This window comes from Nelumbo nucifera, chromosome 6 (assembly GCF_055504915.1).
Source record: "Nelumbo nucifera cultivar China Antique chromosome 6, China Antique-T2T, whole genome shotgun sequence".
NCBI lineage: Eukaryota > Viridiplantae > Streptophyta > Magnoliopsida > Proteales > Nelumbonaceae > Nelumbo > Nelumbo nucifera.
Window position 1 is genome coordinate 8,375,457 of NC_142654.1, and position 19,699 is coordinate 8,395,155.

The following is a 19,699-nucleotide window of genomic DNA, read 5'->3' on the forward strand; positions in this document are numbered from 1 at the left end:
AATAGTCAGGAGTACAGAGATCAAAAACAAAGAATGATGAGGAATCACCCAACAAGAAAACAAAAACTAATACATGTCAAAATTCCCCCTTTGAAATCTCCAAAGTAGACCAGAAATCAAACAAAAAAAGAGAGATAAATATGGTGAGAAAAATGAGGGCTACAGAAAGCAAGAGAGAAAAATATGCTATGAAGCATGAAGTCACTACCCATGTTACACAAGACATATTTCCATTTTCCATTACCTTGTGACAGATTTATGGAGGTTTATGACCCACTTTAAGGCTTGACTTTGGGTTAACACAAAGGTAAAGTATATAACAAGTACATAGGCATCATGACCCAAGCACAAAAGAAATGAAAAGATTTAAAATATCTTTAACAAAAAAGATGAATTGCAGCAGTTTAAAAAGCTAGAATGCCAGTCTGCCAACCTCATACTTAAAAACTAGTATAAAAAACAAATGAGCCAAGATCCACAACATCCGACCAAAGCCCCTGGACCAGTGGACCTTCCAATCCAATCCACCAACAGCAGTTAACCAAGGTCATCTGTAATACTTCCCAACTCCCAGGCCCCAACCCTACCCACCAAAAACAACCACAATATGACAATACTGAAGTCCAATTCCTCAGAAAATAAACAATCTAGCCTTAGACCCCCAAATCTTTAAATGCTGAAGCTGGAAGGCTCAATGTTTTACTTATCCCTCTTCTACTCCCTTTCTTGTACCATCTTTTTATCACCTCTCAAGTTTTCCAAGCCTTATCCCACTAAATGACTATGGACTGCACCACATCTTAGGTGTCTGTGTGTTCAAGAGCCCTTCCAAGTGGTATAATTTTAAGATTATAGATAAGATAAAAGAGAATTACAAATTCTAAAATCTGCATAAAAGTTTTATTTGCCTCTTGCTTTCAAATAGTTGAAAAACAGCCCACTTGATGTATGGAACTGTTTGATATTAGATGCAAACCAGAAAATGAACAAACAAGAGAGGAAGAGAAGAGAGAGCTGGCGGCAATGAGTGTTAGAGAGTAAGAGGTTCGAACATAACCCCTCTCTAACACTCTAAACATCTTATTAATAAGTTAATCTTTTACAAATTACAGAGAGGCCCTTGAGTGAGCAGGAAAATACAAAAAACAGACTATTACAGAGTATGGGCCCAGAATAAGGCCCACAACAGAGAGAAACATAACATAACATAAAATGACAGTCTATGGGCCATTCGGCCCATCTTCTCTACACTCCCCCTCAAGCTGAGCATAGATGTTAATCATGCCCAGCTTGCCAGTGTCATGTTGAAACTTCCCTTGGAAATGCCCTTGGTGAGAAAATCTGCCAATTGTCCTTCAGAAATAATGAATGGAAGACACACTTCACCGGAGGAGACTCTTTCACGAATAAAGTGTCTATCAACCTCAATATGTTTGGTTCTATCATGTACCGGGTTGTGAGCAATGTTGATGGCAGCCTGATTATCACAGTACAACATCATGGGTTTGTCATGATCTACCCCAAGTTCTTCCATTATGGACCTTAGCCACAACAATTCCGAGACTCCATGTGCCATGGCTCTATATTCTGCTTCTGCGGAGGATCGAGCCACAACTGTTTGTTTCTTACTCCTCCAAGAGACAACATTACCAACCACCAGACTGCAATACCCTAAAGTAGATCTTCTATCATCAATATTTCCAGCCCAATCAGCATCAGTATAGGCTTCAAGTTTCAGATGACCATGTTTGGCAAATAGAATTCCTTTTCCTGGAGAGCCTTTCAGATAGCACAAAATCCGTTCTGCTGCTGCCATATGGGTATCTCTAGGAGCATGCATGAACTGGCTAATGCAACTGACAGCATACGCAATATCTGGCCTAGTCATGCACAGGTACAAAAGCTTCACAAGAAGTCTCTGGAAGACCCCTTTGTCTTCCAACAAAGTTCCATCCGAAGCTGAAAGTTTGTGACTCATATCAATAGGAGTTGCAGCTGGTCTTGCACCCAATTTGCCAGTTTCAGACAACAAATCAAGGACATATTTCCTCTGGGAAATAAGAATCCCATCCCTGGATCTGGCAACTTCTATGCCAAGGAAATATCTCAACTCCCCCAGATCCTTAATCTCAAATTCTGTACGGAGGAAAGACTTAAGGCCCAGAATGCCTGAGGCATCATCACCAGTCACTATAATGTCATCAACATACACAATGAGATACACTGCTAGAGACCCACTTTTCTTCACAAAAAGAGTATGATCTGACTGTGTTTGAACATAGCCGAATTTAACAAGTGCAGCTCTAAATCTCTCAAACCAGGCTCTAGGAGATTGTTTGAGGCCATAAAGAGATTTCTTCAGTTTACATACCTTTCCTTGCATATCTTTCCCACACATTCCTAGAGGAAGACACATGTAGACCTCCTCATGTAAGTCACCATTCAGAAATGCATTCTTTACATCTAACTGATAGAGAGGCCAATCAAAGTGAGCTGCCAGAGACAAAAGAACCCTCACAGATGTCATCTTAGCAACAGGGGCAAAAGTTTCCAAATAGTCAATCCCATATGTCTGTGTGTAGCCCTTTGCAACAAGTCTGGCCTTGTACCTCTCAATAGTCCCATCTGCCCTGTATTTAATGGTAAAAACCCACTTGCATCCAACTAGATCCTTCCCTTCAAGCAAATCCACCACCTCCCAAGTACCATTTTCATGTAGAGCATCCATTTCAGCCTGCATGGCATCTCTCCATTCTGGAATCCCAAGAGCTTCTGATACAGACCTAGAAATGGGGTTAGAAGCAACTGAAGAGAGGTAGGCACAATATGAAGGGGAAAGTAGGTCGTAAGAAAGGTGTTTGGAAATGCAGTGTGCAGTACACTTCCGCTTTCCTTTCCTAACAGCAATGGGGACATCAAGATCTGGGAAGGAGGATTCCAAGGGAGCTGAAGCAATACCTGTTATCTCATCTGTGATTGGGAGGGTATGAGCCTCATCTGTTGTAAGGGAAACCACTTGCTCATTCCTGGATCTCTGCCTTTGATACACTTTGGGATTATGGGTAGGACGAGGAGGTAAAGAGATAGGAGCACTAGGACAAGAAGAATGAAGTGGCTGATCCTCCTTTGATTCATTTTGGGAGGATACAGATTTGTCAAGAGACTGAACTGGGAGAGGAAGGGGAAGAGCAAAAACTTGTGACAGACTCTCCCCCTGTTGACAATGTCCTTCCTGAGAGGAACCATAAAAAGGAGAAAGTTCATCAAAGGTAACATCCATAGAGACATGTCTGGTGCCAGTCTTTGGATCAAAACAACAATAACCCTTTTGTGTGGGGGAGTAACCTAGGAAGATGCATTTGTGGGCTTTTGGTTCAAACTTGTGTCTCTGCACACTTGGAATGTGAACATAACAGGTACAACCAAACACACGAAGAGGAATTGGGAAGAGATCCTTATCTGGATGAAAAAGACTGAAGGGGGATTTAAACCCTAAAACCCTGGATGGCATACGGTTTATTAGATAGGTAGCAGTAAGTACAGCATCACCCCAAAATCTTGTGGGAACATGTGAGGCAAATAAAAGGCTCCTTGCAACCTCAACAATATGTCTATTTTTCCTCTCAGCAACTCCATTTTGTTCAGGGGTTCTAACACAGGAGCTTTGGTGAATAACCCCCATGTCAGAGAGATACAAGGATAAGCTCTTCTCAAAATACTCTTTTGCATTGTCAGATCTGAAAACCTTAATTCTGGTACCAAATTGAGTTAAAACGAGCTCATGAAATTGCCTCACAAGTCTCGGGATTTCATTAAGTATATCCAAGTGAATCTAGAAAAGTCATCAATAAACAGGATAAAGTATTTGTAGCCCCCCATAGAGGGTAAGTGGTAAGGCCCCCACACATCAGAGTGTACAATATGAAAAAGAAAAGAGGATCTTTTATTGCTCACAGGGTAATTTTTTCTACAATGCTTTGACAACTGACATGACTCACAAATGAGACTGGACACACTGACTCCCTTAAACAGTTTGGGAAACAAATGACTTAAAGCAGAAAAAGGTAAATGACCCAACCGACAATGACTCAACATAATTTGACTGACAGACTCTGAAGAAGTAGAACCAAAAGCAACATTCTTGGGATGATCAAAGCATTGGCCAGGGGTGTCAAGCAAGTATATTCCATTCGCTTCATGGCCACTCCCAATCACCTTCCGAGACTTCAGGTCCTGAAACACACAGTGAGAAGGGAAAAAGGTTACACAACAATCCAATGACTTGGTCAAGCTACTTACAGATAACAAGTTGGTATTTAACTTAGGTACATGAAGAGTGGAAGATAAAAGTAAAGAGTCTGTAGGCTTGACAGTTCCCTTGCCAGAAATGGGGGCAAGAGAACCATCAGCTAAGGTGATTTTGTCACGGCCAGGAAGCAAATCATATGACACAAACAAAGTGGAAAGGTTGGTCATGTGATCAGAAGCACCTGAGTCAATGATCCAAGGGGTCTTGGGATTACCTGAGGTAGATGCATGGTTAGTAGAAGCCCTTATACCTGAGTGAGCAAATGCAGTGGTGGCTGGACTTCCAGAAGGGTTGGATGATGAAGTTACACCTTCAAGCTGGCTGATCATCCTTCCAAACTTCTCATATTCAGCTTTCATGGCTGCCAATTGTGCACTTGCAGACTCAAACTCTATATCTGTACTTGTGGCAGTATGTGCACTTCCTGTCTTTCTATTGTCATTCTTCTTCTGGAATCGGATAGGAACAAGACTGGGATGCAATTTCCAGCACTTGTCCTTAGTGTGTTTCGGCTTCTTGCAATATTCACACACCACCTCCTCCTTTCCTATGCCACTGGGAGCTCCTGTAACTCCTTTGGGTTTGATTCCCATATTTGCAAAATGATCATTGATACTGACCCCTTGAACCTGCACTTTCCTCCTACTTTCCTCACTACTGACCAAAGCATATGCTTGAGACAATGAAACATCTTCCTTGGACAGGATGTTTTACTTTGTAATGTCATATTCAGAATTGAGCCCTGTCAAGAACTCAAAGACCCTATTCCTTTCAACCAATTTCCTATATGTTTCAGCATCCTTAGGGGTATCCCATGTCACGGCCTCTATCAAATCAATTTCTTGCCATATAGATTTTAGGGCTGAGAAGTATGCTGCAAGTGACTTCTCCCCCTGTCTTAGAATCTTCACATCACTTCTCAGTTTGTAAGCTCTGGCTACATTCAACTTCTGAGAGTAAGTTTCTGCAACACTATCCCAGATTTCTTTAGCCGAGTTCATCCACAAGTAATGTTGGCTAATCTGTGGCTGCATTGAGTTCACAAGCCACCCAATCACTGTGTAATTCTCCTGCACCCATTTCTCATAAGAGGGATCCTCCTCTGGGGGAGCTTTCTTGCTCCCAGAGATAAACCCCCACTTTCCTCTACTGCAAATATGAATTTTTACGGATTGTGACCAGGCCAAATAATTGGTTCCATCCAATTTAACTGTAGTTACAGCCAACAAGGAATCAGTTGTAGTTCCCAAATTATGTCCACATTCAGCAGTGCTCTTGTTCTCAATTTCTGAGAAGTCCATTATGTAACAACTTCAATTAGGGTTTCGGCAGGCCTTTAAAAGTGATCTGATTTCAAAGAACTCAGATTGAGTTGAAACAGTAGCAAACAAAACAACTCACAAACTCAATTCAGAACTGACAGCCGTGAGAACCAAGTTCGGTGGCAGCACTTTCAAAGGGGAGAAACCCTGATTCAGCCTTCAAGGAACAATCAGTAGGCCTCCAAACAATATGTATTCTTGGTTCCCAACAATAATTTCCCAAGGAGAACAAAGAAAACAGTCCACAGTACCTAAGAGGACTTTTTACAAAACTATGTATGCAACAGTCAACACTTCACTGTTAACAAGCAGAAATCTCTTCAAGAACACTTCGTCTAAGTCCAAGAAGCAGATGAACTAAGTAGAGGCTTGTACCACTTAATTTAGATCAGTTTTTTTAGCAGTTTGGAAGCCCAATAACAGCCGAACCACACTTCCAGAATAACCCAGAAATCAGTCCAGCAACAGTGGGCCGAATGGAGGTGTTTTGAATGCTTTAACAATCCTCCCAGATAACAAAAAAATAACTCAGCAAAGAACTGAGAAAAGACTTACAGCAAGAGTCTCTGGTTTCAACTATAAACCAGGCCGAACACTTGTTCTCTGAGATAATTTCGAAAGTCCTTTTCTCTGATTTCAAATCAGGCCAAACAACTTGCTCTCTGATTCTTCCTGGTCACCGAACCCTTCTCCAAGTGTATAGACACTTGGGCACCCTCCAATGACCTCCAAGAACCAGGCGGATGACTGTAAACTTTCAGCCCTAGAACCTCCTCATGTAGTTGGCTGAACTAGAACCACATGAGGGACACGCCAAGCAATGACCCACTTTGATACCAAGTTGAAAAACAGCCCACTTGATGTATGGAACTGTTTGATATTAGATGCAAACCAGAAAATGAACAAACAAGAGAGGAAGAGAAGAGAGAGCTGGCGGCAATGAGTGTTAGAGAGTAAGAGGTTCGAACATAACCCCTCTCTAACACTCTAAACATCTTATTAATAAGTTAATCTTTTACAAATTACAGAGAGGCCCTTGAGTGAGCAGAAAAATACAAAAAACAGACTATTACAGAGTATGGGCCCAGAATAAGGCCCACAACAGAGAGAAACATAACATAACATAAAATGACAGTCTATGGACCATTCGGCCAATCTTCTCTACACAAATTTTAAGGTTGTTCAATTAATAGCTTGCAGGATTTTTCCCTTTTTGTTCCCTTACAGGACTAGTTTATGATGATGATCATAAATTTCTGACATATATGCTAGGCATTTGTACTAGGAATGATGCAGAAGATATGAATAGTGATATTCACCTTATAATGTGCAAAAAGTACATTATGAATAGAGAATACCTACCAGCATTATTTCTTATGAATCGATTTCACATTTCATCATCTTTACCACAATTCTGCCAGGAAATCATGAGTCATGCTTCAGCAATAATGAGACAACTAAGACTGCTGAGCTATGCACCATTCCATCCACAAAAATTTAACAAAATAAAAAAGGAGAAATTAGAAGGAAAAAGGAAATATTGGCAAATACACTACTGAAAAGAGTTTTCTTGGTAGTAAGAATAAAATTTGTTCCTGAAACCGCTAAGAGAAAAAGAAACAGTTGGATATGATGATATAATCTCAGTACCATGGGAGCATCCACTTTCTTGACAAATCAGGCATCAACCTGATCTCACCCACTGCAGTCAGATTAGTTCCATTAGATGGGCCATCAGAAGTTGAGCTCATAGCCATGGATGCAGAAGTTAAGCCTACACCATTTTTCTTCACAACATCATAGAAACGCTTTATAGGAACTACCTGAAAACAACAACATAACAGATTAGCCATTCTCCCTCTCGTATTCATGGTTTACAACTTCAATATCAATTGACAGTTTGGCATATAGAGATAGGGAAATTTTGGGGATATTTTGTTAATTTTGCTACAATATTTGGAAAATCTAAAGAAATCAAGAAAACTTTCTAAAAACATTAAATTTGTTAAAACTATGGAATTGTTAGGAAAAGTATAATTACACATTTAAGGCTCAAAAATACATAACAAGCATTCATATCAAATAAGAAAATATTAAAATACATGAATAGGTATCTCTTTATCTCCCTTTTAGTCTTTTAACCATCTTCTCTTCTTTACGTATACCATTTACTTGCCATCTTGACAACAAGGAGCTGTACAAAGGGAGCATACAAAAAATTTCCCCTTCAGAGATGCAAATAAAAAATATTCCTCTTCATAAAAAGTGTCTCATGTACAAAATAGGATTTACGATCTATTCCTTGAAATAGATTATGAATTTCCGGCCATGAGTGCAATCTTCCCATTTCTGAAAAACCGAATCCAAAGTTGCTGTCCTGTTTTTGGTATCCTTGCATTTTTTCTTGCCACAGCCCCCAAAACACAGCATCTGGAATCATGTTCCACACTATTTTACCACTTTTCTTCAATCCAAAATCCAAAATCCTTGCAAAAAAAAAAAAAAAAAAAAAAATCCTCCACCAAGTCTGGACAGCATCCCTTGACATCAGACACCTCCAATACTCTTTGTCCAAATGGAGCAAGCAATGTTGAAATGCAATAATAGATGTCTTTGGCTTTGTGCTGGCACAACACACATTCTAAGTTTTTTTTTATCAATAACAGTGTACGGAGTAAGAAACACAGAAGTAAATGTCAGTCAATGTTGGATAAAATCTCCTATCTCTCCCCCAATTGTTCCCTCATTTACAGAAGTGCCCAGAACATAGATTCTCTCCCCACCCCTTGTTTGGATAAAACATCATCTAACATGTTAGTGCAATGTTTAACCCAATTGAAGGAAATATCCAATATCTCTCGTCAACCACTGGACTTTCTTCTTTTCATTGTTGTATATCCAAAACTTTGAATCCTCTCCTTGTAACCAACTTACTACCAGTTTGGAATCACCCTCAACAACCAACTTCTTAATGTTCAGTTCTTCTGCTCTTTGAAACCTTCCAATAGGACCAGCACTTCTGTTCTAAGGGAGTCCCCCAACAATACCTGACATACCTGGGTTTCCTATGCTGCTTCCATCAACATTAAGTTTAATGAACCCTCTTTCTGGAGGCGACCAATGGTAATTAGAGGACTTAGTTGAGCAGGATTCGGCCACTTCCATTTTCCAAAGAGGTCATCTATTGACACACTGGAAAATGTATCCAAGGACTTCAGCCAATGTACCACTCTAATTGTGATTACCTCCATCACATCTTCCTTGCTTCTCTCCTTCTCTAGAAAGATTCTAGAGTTCCTTTCAACCCAAATTGTCCATAATATTGCCGCAGGTTTGGGAATGGAAAGGACAATTTTCACAGTTACCCTACCCGTTGCCATCCCAAACCCGGCCCAACTTGCACCCCTATTTGGAAACCTCTCCCACTACAATTATTCCACTTTTGTGGATATTGACATGTAGACCCAACACCACCACAAACCTTCTTCTTTTATTTTCTGAAATTTCTTTCTTTTCCAAGGACTAGGGCTTATCCCTTCTATTTTCTGAAATTTCTTTCTTCCTTCCATTTTTTCATGAATATGTTGATTGTATATGATTTAAATGAAGTTTATACATTTGTTATGAAGATTATATACAATTACTAGTGAAAGATGGTTGCTACTTGCTATGGAACCTAGGGAATTACCCTAGGATTCATGGTTTTTATGGCATCCCAGTGAACGAGGCTCCTGCCAATGCCGGGTCTAGGGAGGAACAGATGTATGCAGCCTTACCCCTGCACATACAGAGAAGCTGTTTCCAAGATTGCCTAGGTTACAAGGCACCCTTACTGTCACCTAGCCTCACCTTGGCACCTTCAATTTTTTTTTTTTTTTTGATCGGTAACTGTGAAATTTCATTAGATTAGAAAAAAGATATAGTACAGTTGAGTAAAAACATAGAAAAAACAGTGAGAGATAAAACAGCTTATCTCTCTCCTTAAATGCACCCTTCCCTTACAATTGTGCCCAGAACAGAACTTGTCGTCCCACCCCTTGTTTTGCTAGAGTATCTGCAAAAGACTTAGCGCTACACACCAGCAGAATGATACTCCCATATCCCTCGTTAGCCATCTGAATTTTTACTTTTCGTTGTTGTAAAACCACATCTTCATTTCATCACTACGCATGCAATTTACAACCTACTGTGGATCCCCTTACCCTACTAATTTCCTAATATTCAAAGACCTTGCTCTTTGGACTCCTTCCATCATTGCCAAAACCTCTGCTCTGAGAGAATCTCCCTCTTCCACTGGGCCTGAAAATAAGGCAATTATTCTCCCCTCATCATCCCTAAATACACCTCCAATTCCAGATGGTCCTGGGTTTTCAATGCTACTACCATCAAAGTTAAGTTAAGCAGATCCTGTTTCTGGTGGAGACCAAAGATAAGTAGTAGCAGGTGTATAAGGAACAGATTTTACCACTTCCTTCCATTTTCTAAGAATATCATCCGTAGTTACATTAGTGAGCCACCCTAACCATTATTGCTTCAATCAAGTCTTCCTTATTTCTTTCCTTTTCCAAGAATAATCTTGAATTCCTTTCTTCCCATATTGTCCATAGTATTGTCGCTCTAGTGCATCTCCACATTAGTCTCCCCTCTTATTTGGCCATGGAAAGAATGACGGATCAAATAACATTTTCACATCAACCGGAGGATCCCACCTACACCCATACAAGGAGAAAAACCATTCCCAAATATATGCAGTAAAGGAACAAGAGATAAGTAGATGGTAACAGTTCTCACCATTAGCTTTGCATAAAACACACCAATGTGGAGATAAGCTCCAGTTCTCGTGCTTTCTTTGAAGCAAATCACAAGTCTTGATCTTTTCATGAACAGCTTCCCAACACAAAGCTCCAACCCTAGGAGGAATTGGCTTGCACCAAAGCTCTATAGCTGGAAAAGAAGGCAAAGAACTAATGGAGGGTTGAGAGAGGGATCTATAGAAAGAAGCACAAGAGAAAGAACTGGAAGGAGTACAAGTCCAAATTCGGCTATCCAGTTTATAAGGTTCAAGGAAAACTTCCTTCAATAATTGGAGTAAGTTCATCACATCAGAGTCTCTTCCTGAGCCCTAAATCCCAGCTTACACCATTGGTAGAGTTTGAGGGGACAAGGAACTTGGTCCCATCAAAATTATGCACCAAAACCCCATCAATCATCAATCAATCTTCAAAAAAAGCTTCCTAGGTGTCTGAAATTAAACTGCCCAACACAGCCTTCAACCTTTTACCCAAAACCTTGGCCAAAATCTTATATACACCCTATGAGGTTGATTGGTCTGAATTCTCTCAACTGCCCAAAACAGCCTTCAACCTTTTAGTTCTTTCCAGGACTGCAGATCTATGAAACTCCTCGAATACCTTCATTAAATCTTCCTTTATAAAATTTCTGTACTTCTTGTAAAATGTCATGGTGAAGCTGTCCAAACATGGAGCTTTCTCCCCCTCCAACTCTTTTAAAGCCTCCCAAACCTCCCTCTCCTCAAAGCTTCTCTCCAACTCTCTTGCCTGCTCCTCAACTAATCCCTCAAGCTTAATGCCATCCAATTTAGGTCTTCTCCTCTATTCCTCCTTGTACAACTTCAAATAGAAGTTCACTACACTTTCTTTAATTTGGCCTTCCTCTTCTACCCACTCCCCTTTTACTCCAAGACTTTTAATTCCCTCATTCTGGCATTTTCTATTTTATGAAAAATTCTTGTATTGTTGTCTCTTTCCCTGATCCAATGACATTTTTCCTTTTGTCTCCATTTCATCTCCTCTTGATATGCAATTCTATCATAATCTAGCTTAGCCTTTATCCTTTTCTACCTTCCCTCCTCTTTCATCCTGTCCTGCCCCTTTAAGATGTCTAAGCACTCTTTCTTCGTGTTGTTCACTCATCTAAACACCTCCCTTTTCCATCCTTTCTGTTAACACTTTCAACTTCTTACTAAAAACATGGCTAGCTGTCCCCTCAATGTGCATCTCAGCCCACCATACTCCCATTTGGTCCACAAAGCCTTCCTCCTTAGCCATAAGTGTTCAAACCTAAAGGGAGCTCACTTCGAAGGAATCCCTTCAAAGTCTAGGTAAATCAGAGCATGATCAAAGAGTGGTCTAGGTAGAACAAAGATACCTGTGGAAAATTTTCTTCCCAATCACTTGATACCATGAATCTATCCAACTTCACTAAAAAATCCTCCTCTTGATTATTTGTCCATGTGAGCTTCCAACCCAGCATAGGAAGATCCACAAGTTCCTACCTACCCATAAAATCCACAATACCACTAGCTCCTCTACTACTCTAGGTCACTCCTTTCTTCTTGTAAAGAGACTAGGCCGAATGGGCCCTAACAGCCTCTCATGTGATATCCTTTATTTTATCTTTTGTTTTATGTTGATGGGCCTCACTTAATGGGCCTGTTATTTGTTCTTATTTTACTTTCTTTATGTAACTGCCATGCTGGCCACCCACTTAAGGGTATACTTGTCCTCATCAATTTTTTAGAGATTAATAAAAAGTAGGGTTAGAGGAGAAGGGTGATTATTCGACTTCTTCTTCTCTTACCTCTTCTCTTCGCCATCTTCCTCTCTTATACAGTTATTCAGATCTGTTCTATTCTGCTAATCACTAAATTTAATCTTGATATTAGAGGACTGATTTACATCTTGGTATCAGAGAGGGTTCAGTTCCTTTTTCTTCTTTTTTTTTTCTTTGTTCCTATACACTCTAAAATCAAGAGAGTGTATGGAGAGATAGGTTCTCTATAATATAGAGAATCACTTGCCTAGTTGGTAGAAGGGTTTGGAGAGTTTAGTTCTGGCCAGATTTTGCCAAGAAGTGATGTTGTTTTGCTGCTGCCCAAAACCCTAGCCAAATGGAGATTTTCGAGTTACCAGGAAAGGTGAAGCTTGGGTGTGGCGCTCTGTGCTTGGAAGGTGTCTTGTGACTGCTAAAGGAGGGCAGTTCAGGTTTGGAAGAGTTTGGGTTACTCCGGTAGGTGTGGTAGTGTCTTCTCTCTCCCGCCCATCTGCTGGACAGAGCAAAACCCTAGTTTTTCAAGCACCCAAGTTCTGTTTTGACTTCAAGTAAGTTTATATAGTCAAAATTTTCTGTTCACTGATTTTCGTTTGATTAATGGAGACATACGGAAGTGAGTTCAAGCAGGTGCCAGCTTCTGGACCTGCTCCAGTAGATTCTGTTTTGACGGGTGTTACCACAATTAAGCTAGATGGGACGAACTATCTTGCTTGGGCCCAGTCTATAAAAATCTATGTTTGTAGTAGAGGAAAACTCGGGTATCTCACAGGCAGCAAGGTGAAACCCGAAGAGACAGACCCTGAATTTGAAAGATGGATGCAAGAGAACTATACTGTTTTAGGATGGTTAGTCAACTCTATGCAACCTCATATAAGCCAGCACTATCTCTGGATGTCTTTGGCTAAGGAGATATGGGACAGTGTAACTGAGACCTATTCACAGAAACTGAATGTAACCAAAGCATACAAATTGAAAAGTGATGTGAAGAACCTGAGACAGGGGGAGAAGAGTGAGGCAATCTACTACTCTATACTAAAGTCCCTATGGCAGGAAATTGATGTTATGGAAACAGTGGTATGGGAGAGTAAAAAGGATGCTGAAATGTATAGAAAGCTAGTGGAGAGAAATAGGGTGTTTGAGTTTCTCACTGGACTCAACCCTGAGTTTGATATTATCAGACAAAACATTTTGGCCAGGGATGAGGTTACTCTTTCACAAGCATATGCTATGATAAGTAGTGAGGAGAGTAGGCGGCAGGTGCAGTTGCAGAGTCCATCTACAGAACATTTTGCACATGCGAGAATGAAACCGAAGGGCCCTACTGAGAAAAGAGAGCAATTGTGTGAATATTGCAAGAAACCACAACATACAAAGGACACCTGCTGGAAGCTTCATCCTGAACTTCTTCCTGATAGATTTAAGAACAATAATAACCCTAAGAAGGGCAGTCAGGTGGGAAAATCCAAGACTGCTAATGCTGCTACAGTGCCTGAAGGGGGAAGTAAGGAAAGCGAAGAAAAATCAACTATTGAGCAGTTGGCTGCAATGAAGCTGGATTTTGAGAAGTATGGAAGGCTCCTAAATCACCTAGAAGCTACGGTTTCTTCAACTCACCCTTCCAACAATACATCATCTTCATCGGCTTTTGCTCACTCAGGTACTCGTGCTTCTGCGAATCATGCTTCAACTTCAGGTAATCGTAAAATCCCTTGGATTATTGATTCCGGTGCAAGACCATATGACCAGCCTATCTAACTTGTTTTGCTCATATCACCTCCTCTCTGGGAAAGAGAAAATATCCCTTGCCGATGGGTCCCTTGCCCCCATCTCTGGTAAAGGTGATATAAAGACCTCTGACACCTTGTTCTTATCTTCTGTTCTCCATGTCCCTAAGCTTAACACAAACCTCTTATCTGTTAGTAACTTAACAAAGTCAATGGATTGCAGCATAACTTTCTTTCCCACTCATTGTGTTTTTCAGGACCTGCAGTCTCAGAGGATGATTGGGAGTGGCCATGAGGCGAACGGAATAAACTTGCTGGACACACCAGATCAAGCTTTGGGACTACCTCATGGAGTTGCCTTAGAGTCAGTCGTGTCAGAGTCTGTTAACAAAATTTTATTATGTCATTTTCGGTTTGGCCACTTGTCCTTTTCTGCTTTGAGTCATTTGTTCCCAGATATGTTTAAAGGAGTGTCTTTATCGAGTCTTCATTGTGAATCATGTGAGCTGGCAAAGCATTGTGGACATTCCTATTCAATTAGCAATAAAAGATCTTTTTCTCCTTTCCATATTGTTCACTCTGATGTGTGGGGGCCATATCACATGCCAACCATGGGGGGTTACAAGTACTTTATCCTTTTCATTGATGATTACTCACGTTACACTTGGATTTATCTCATGAAATCCAGGGATGAAGTACCAGCTATTGTGAAAAATTTTCATGAACTCATCCTCACCCAGTTTAATACCCATATCAAAATATTCCGCTCTGACAATGCTAAGGAGTATTTTGAGAGAACCCTCTCCACCTATCTTGAAACCTTTGAGGTTATTCATCAAAGTTCTTGTTCCTACACTCCATAATAAAACGGGGTAGCGAAAAGAAAGAACAGGCATGTGGTTGAGGTTGCCAAATCCCTTTTATTTGCATCCCATGTTCCTATAAAGTTTTGGGGAGATGCTGTTCTTACTGCTACCTTTCTGATCAACCGTATGCCCTCCCGGGTCCTTGGCTTTAAAACCCCTTTTAGTCTTCTCTTGCCGGATGAGGATCTCTTTTCTCTTCCTCTCCGTGTGTTTGGGTGTACTTGCTATGTGCATATTCATAGTCACCAAAGGCACAAGTTTGAACCCAAGGCTCATAAGTGCGTGTTTCTGGGATATGCTTCCACACAAAGGGTTATTGCTGTTTTGATCCGGTTCGTGGCACCCGCTTTGTATCTCGGGATGTCACCTTTGCAGAGTTGACTCCCTTCTTCAGTATTCCTCCTGAGGGAGAGAAATCTGATGAGTACTTTGCTATGTCTCCAGCTGTTCCGCTTCCCATTCCTTGTGAGTCCGATCATGGGGTGTCCTCCTCTTCCACTGGACCTACCCCTGATGTCCCTGCTCCCCCTCCTGCTTCTGCTCCTGTTTTCCAGAGGTGGTACCAAAGGCGGAGATTCAGACATGTGCAGGTTGTTTCCACTCCTTCAGAAGAGCATCTTGCCACTCCCATCATTCCTGAGGAAACATGTCAACCCTCTACTAACCCATCTCTGACTGTTCCAGACCTTGACCTTCCTATTGCTCTTCGCAAGGGCAAGCGGAAGTGTACAACCCATTGTATATCCAAACACTTATCTTACAGCCTTCTCTCCCCTTCCTACTACTCTTTTCTTGCCTCTGTTTCTTTCCATATGATACCCAGGTCTGTACCGGAAGCTTTATCTCAAGCTGAATGGAGGGATGCTATGATGACTGAACTTGATGCACTGCATAAGAATCATACCTGGGACATTGTGGACTTGCCGGAAGGAAAGGAACCAGTGGGTTGTAAATGGGTGTTTACTATTAAATATCACTCTAATGGCTCTGTTGAGAGGTTTAAGGCTCGATTGGTTGCTAAGGGTTACACCCAAATGTATGGCATTGACTATCTGGAGACATTTGCTCATGTAGCTAAGATGACTTCAGTCAGGGTTTTACTTTCTCTAGCAGCTACTTTTGACTGGCCCCTACACTAGTTTGATGTTAAGAATGCCTTCTTGAATGGAGAACTGCATGAAGAGGTCTATATGTCCCTACCTCCAGGAGTGTATGGGAAAGAAATGAAAGGCAAGGTATGGGAAAGAAATGAAAGGCAAGGTGTGTAAACTACACAAATCCCTTTATGGTCTCAAACAATCTCCTCGGGCTTGGTTTGAGAGATTTCGGGCTACTCTTGTCTCCTTTGGCTACATTCAAACACAATCTGATCATACACTGTTCTTGAAGAGAAATGACTCTCTGGTGACCTTTTTGATTGTTTATGTTGATGATATTGTGGTCACAGGTAATGACATTGAAGAGGACAGCAAACTAAAAGCATTTCTCAACTCTGAATTTGACATCAAAGATTTGGGAGATCTTCGGTATTTCTTGGGCATTGAAGTTGCTCGATCTAAGGATGGTATATTCATATCTCAGCGCAAATATGTCCTTGATCTTCTTGCTGAAACTGGTAAACTTGGAGCTAAACCTATCTCCACTCCCATTGATCCTAATCATAAGCTTTCTGCCACAGATGGTGCACCTTTGTCTGATAAAGGAGTGTTTCAAAGACTGCTTGGGAAGTTGTTATACCTTTGCATGACTCGGCCAGATATTTCCTATGCAGTAAGTGTTCTCAGTCAGTTTATGCATTCTCCCAGAGATACTCATCTAGCTGCTGCAGAAAGGGTTCTGTGCTACTTGAAAGGTACTCCAGGGAAAGGTATTCTATTTGCTAAGCATGGTCACATGAAGCTGGAAGCCTTTACTGATGCAAATTGGGCAAGATGTATTGATGACAGAAGGTCCACCTCTGGTTATTGTGCTCTGGTTGCTGGGAATATTGTTTCTTAGAGGAGTAAGAAACAATCAGTAGTTGCTAGATCTTCAGCTGAAGCAGAATACAGGGCAATGGTTCATGGTGTGTCAGAATTACTATGGCTACGATCCCTTCTAGAGGAGTTAGGTGTGGACTATGAAAAACCAATGATGCTCTATTGTGACAACCAAACTGCTATCAACATTGCACATAATCCTGTTCAGCATGACAGAACTAAGCACATTGAGGTTGATAGGCATTTCATAAGGGAAAGAGTCTCTTCAGGAGAAGTTTGTTTACCATTTATCACATCAGAAGAGCAACTGGCTGATATCTTAACCAAGGGAGTTCCCAGGGGGAAATTGACACACTATATAAGCAAGCTAGGCATGATTGACATCTATGCTCAGCTTGAGGGGGAGTGTAAAGAGACTAGGCTGAATGGGCCCTAACAGCCTCTCATGTGATATCCTTTATTTTATCTTTTATTTTATGTTGATGGGCCTGTTATTTGTTCTTATTTTACTTTCTTTATGTAATTGCCATGCTGGCCGCCCACTTAAGGGTATACTTGTCCTCATCAATTTTTTAGAGATTAATAAAAAAATAGGGTTAGAGGAGAAGGGTGATTATTCGACTTCTTCTTCTCTTACCTCTTCTCTTCGCCATCTTCCTCTCTTATACAGTTATTCAGATCTGTTCTATTCTACTAATCACTAAATTTAATCTTGATATTAGAGGACTGATTTACTTCTCTTCTTATAAGAAAATCTAATTGAAACCCCTCACTCCCTGCACAATTTCTACTATATCTATTCATTTCTACCAACCCCATACACCCTAGTAGCAATTTTCTCCTCCTTACATTAGTATTAGTACGGGTTGAGAGGAATAATTGCATTTTTGAAAATCAATCGGCTTCTAAAGAAATGCTTCTTAGAGATGGTAATGATGGAACATTAACAGTTACCCACTCCCAAATGACGTAAGGATAAAATACAACTCTTATGCCTAGTTTGATTCCTTCTTTTCTAACTTCCTAATATATAACTTTGCACTGTACCTGGGCTATACTTGCATATTGTTGGCACATCACTCTTACTAACAAAAAGGTACATGAGTTTACCAAAGAAGGTAATCTCATATCAGTTTTAATAATACTTTCTAGTCCTTTAAGGGAAGAGGATCCACATCAATAATAATCTTCAGGATCCTTCTCCAGGACAAATTTCCCCATTGAACTTTCTGGAAAACTTTCTAAATATCTAAATTCCAAGATGAGGTTCTTCTGTACTATATTATCCAGTTATTAATAATTAACTTGAACCTTTTCTCTATCAATTGTCCCTTGTCGTCATGTGTTCAAATCCTAATTAACCCAAGATGATCATCTCCTATGATATTTATAAGGATACTCTTCAGAATTTTGATGTTGCCATTCAGGTTAGTATAGCCAGATATGCAGAAATGTCAGAGATGTAATAGTAAAAGCTCCTTTTAAGTAGTAGATAACTAAAGGAAAATCCATAAGCACCTTTAACCACCAAATTTGTCTTGACACTGAACAACCACCACTTGAGTTCTATTAATTTGTCAGTAGTTTTTTGCCTTAGAATATACAAACAAGCCATTCCCTTTCTCCCTAAAAACTTATTTTTTTGACCAGAAATTTCTCCTAAAAAACTATTATATTTAAACTTCTTAGCGTATTGCCGTTTTCCATCAAATAATAACAAAAACAGTAAAAACATGTTAATAATCAGAGCCTTCCAATTAATGACAAACTCACACGACATCGATGCTGTCCAGAGGTATCAACCCAGATAATCCGTATAAACACAATGTCCTTTTGAAATGTCATTACTAAGTCATTGGATACAGCATTCTTCGAATCAAAAAGATCAATAATCCCATCAATTTTGTAAAGCCGAATTGCATTTTTCTTAAAGATGTCTTCAGCTGCTTCCACAGCTTCAGGAATTGTGAAGTCACCATCATCACATGCATCACATAGAACAGAAAATACAACTTCTCGTGCTATTTTAGCACCTACAGAGTAAAAAACGAAAGGTGATAAAAGAAGAACATAACAGTAGTTCCTGTGAATAAAACAATTAGCAATTTTATTATGTCAATACTTGGTGTTGTAGTAGATGATTCTCTCATGTGTGGACCTATTTGTCCTATTATATGTTTTGTTTTTCTTCTTATTACTGTTAGTAATTATTCCGCTTTAGTCCTCGGGCCCATTAGTGCTCTTAAGTTATTAGTGCTAGTATTACTAATCAGGGGATTTTTTTGCATTTTTTTGTACCTCTAATCAAAGTCTTAATAAAAGCAATTAGGGCCGGCCAGAGAGAAGGACTCTGCCACCCATTCCTTTTCAATTTTCTCTTCTTCTACTTTTTCTCTGAAACCCTTGCAGGTCTGGGAACACTTGGGTTAGCAAGAGGTTTTATTGTGATACACAATGATCAAATATCTTCTAATCTTTAAAGTTGATAGCAGAAAAGCATAAACGGGTTCTAAATAGCCATTTCCCTGGATATTTCCTACTGACACAATACTTTGAACCCCTAAAAGACTCCTATTTAGCCTTGTGAGGCCAGCTGTCTACGATATTCATTCATTGGGTGAGATCCTGGTAAGAGGTTCACTCGGCTCCACCAGATCACCCTCATCTACTCCCTCACCCTCTCACGCTCATCACAACATTCTTCCAGATGTTGCTAGAGATTCTACATTGTTAGTGTGAATGCTTGCTAGAGATTCCACATTGTTAGAGTGTGTTCCAGTCACGACTGCTGCCAGTGGCAGGGAAAAGCATAGCAAACATTAGTGCCTTTAAGAAGAAAATGCTTGTATTAAAAACATTGTGGTTTAATGGAACATCCTAGAATAAAACATAAATAGGAAGAATTAGTCACAAAACCCTTGTAGAT

At 40.2% G+C, this 19,699-nt stretch overlaps 1 protein-coding gene across 6 annotated transcripts in view; it reads right to left on the minus strand.

The window, feature by feature from the left end:
- Positions 1-19,699, minus strand: part of NODGS (nodulin/glutamine synthase-like protein) — a 99,546-nt gene that overhangs the window by 54,531 nt on the left and 25,316 nt on the right. For all 6 annotated transcript variants that reach the window (XR_016077239.1, XR_016077241.1, XR_016077240.1 and 3 more), the window contains exons 9-10: positions 18,547-18,806; positions 7,282-7,454 (exon numbers count right to left, since the gene is read on the minus strand). Coding sequence is in view for 3 of the 6 variants with exons in the window: in XM_088889420.1 (XP_088745546.1) it covers positions 7,282-7,454; positions 18,547-18,806 (433 nt within the window). In the remaining 3 variants the exon portion in view is untranslated. The remainder of the gene's footprint in view (positions 1-7,281; positions 7,455-18,546; positions 18,807-19,699) is intronic.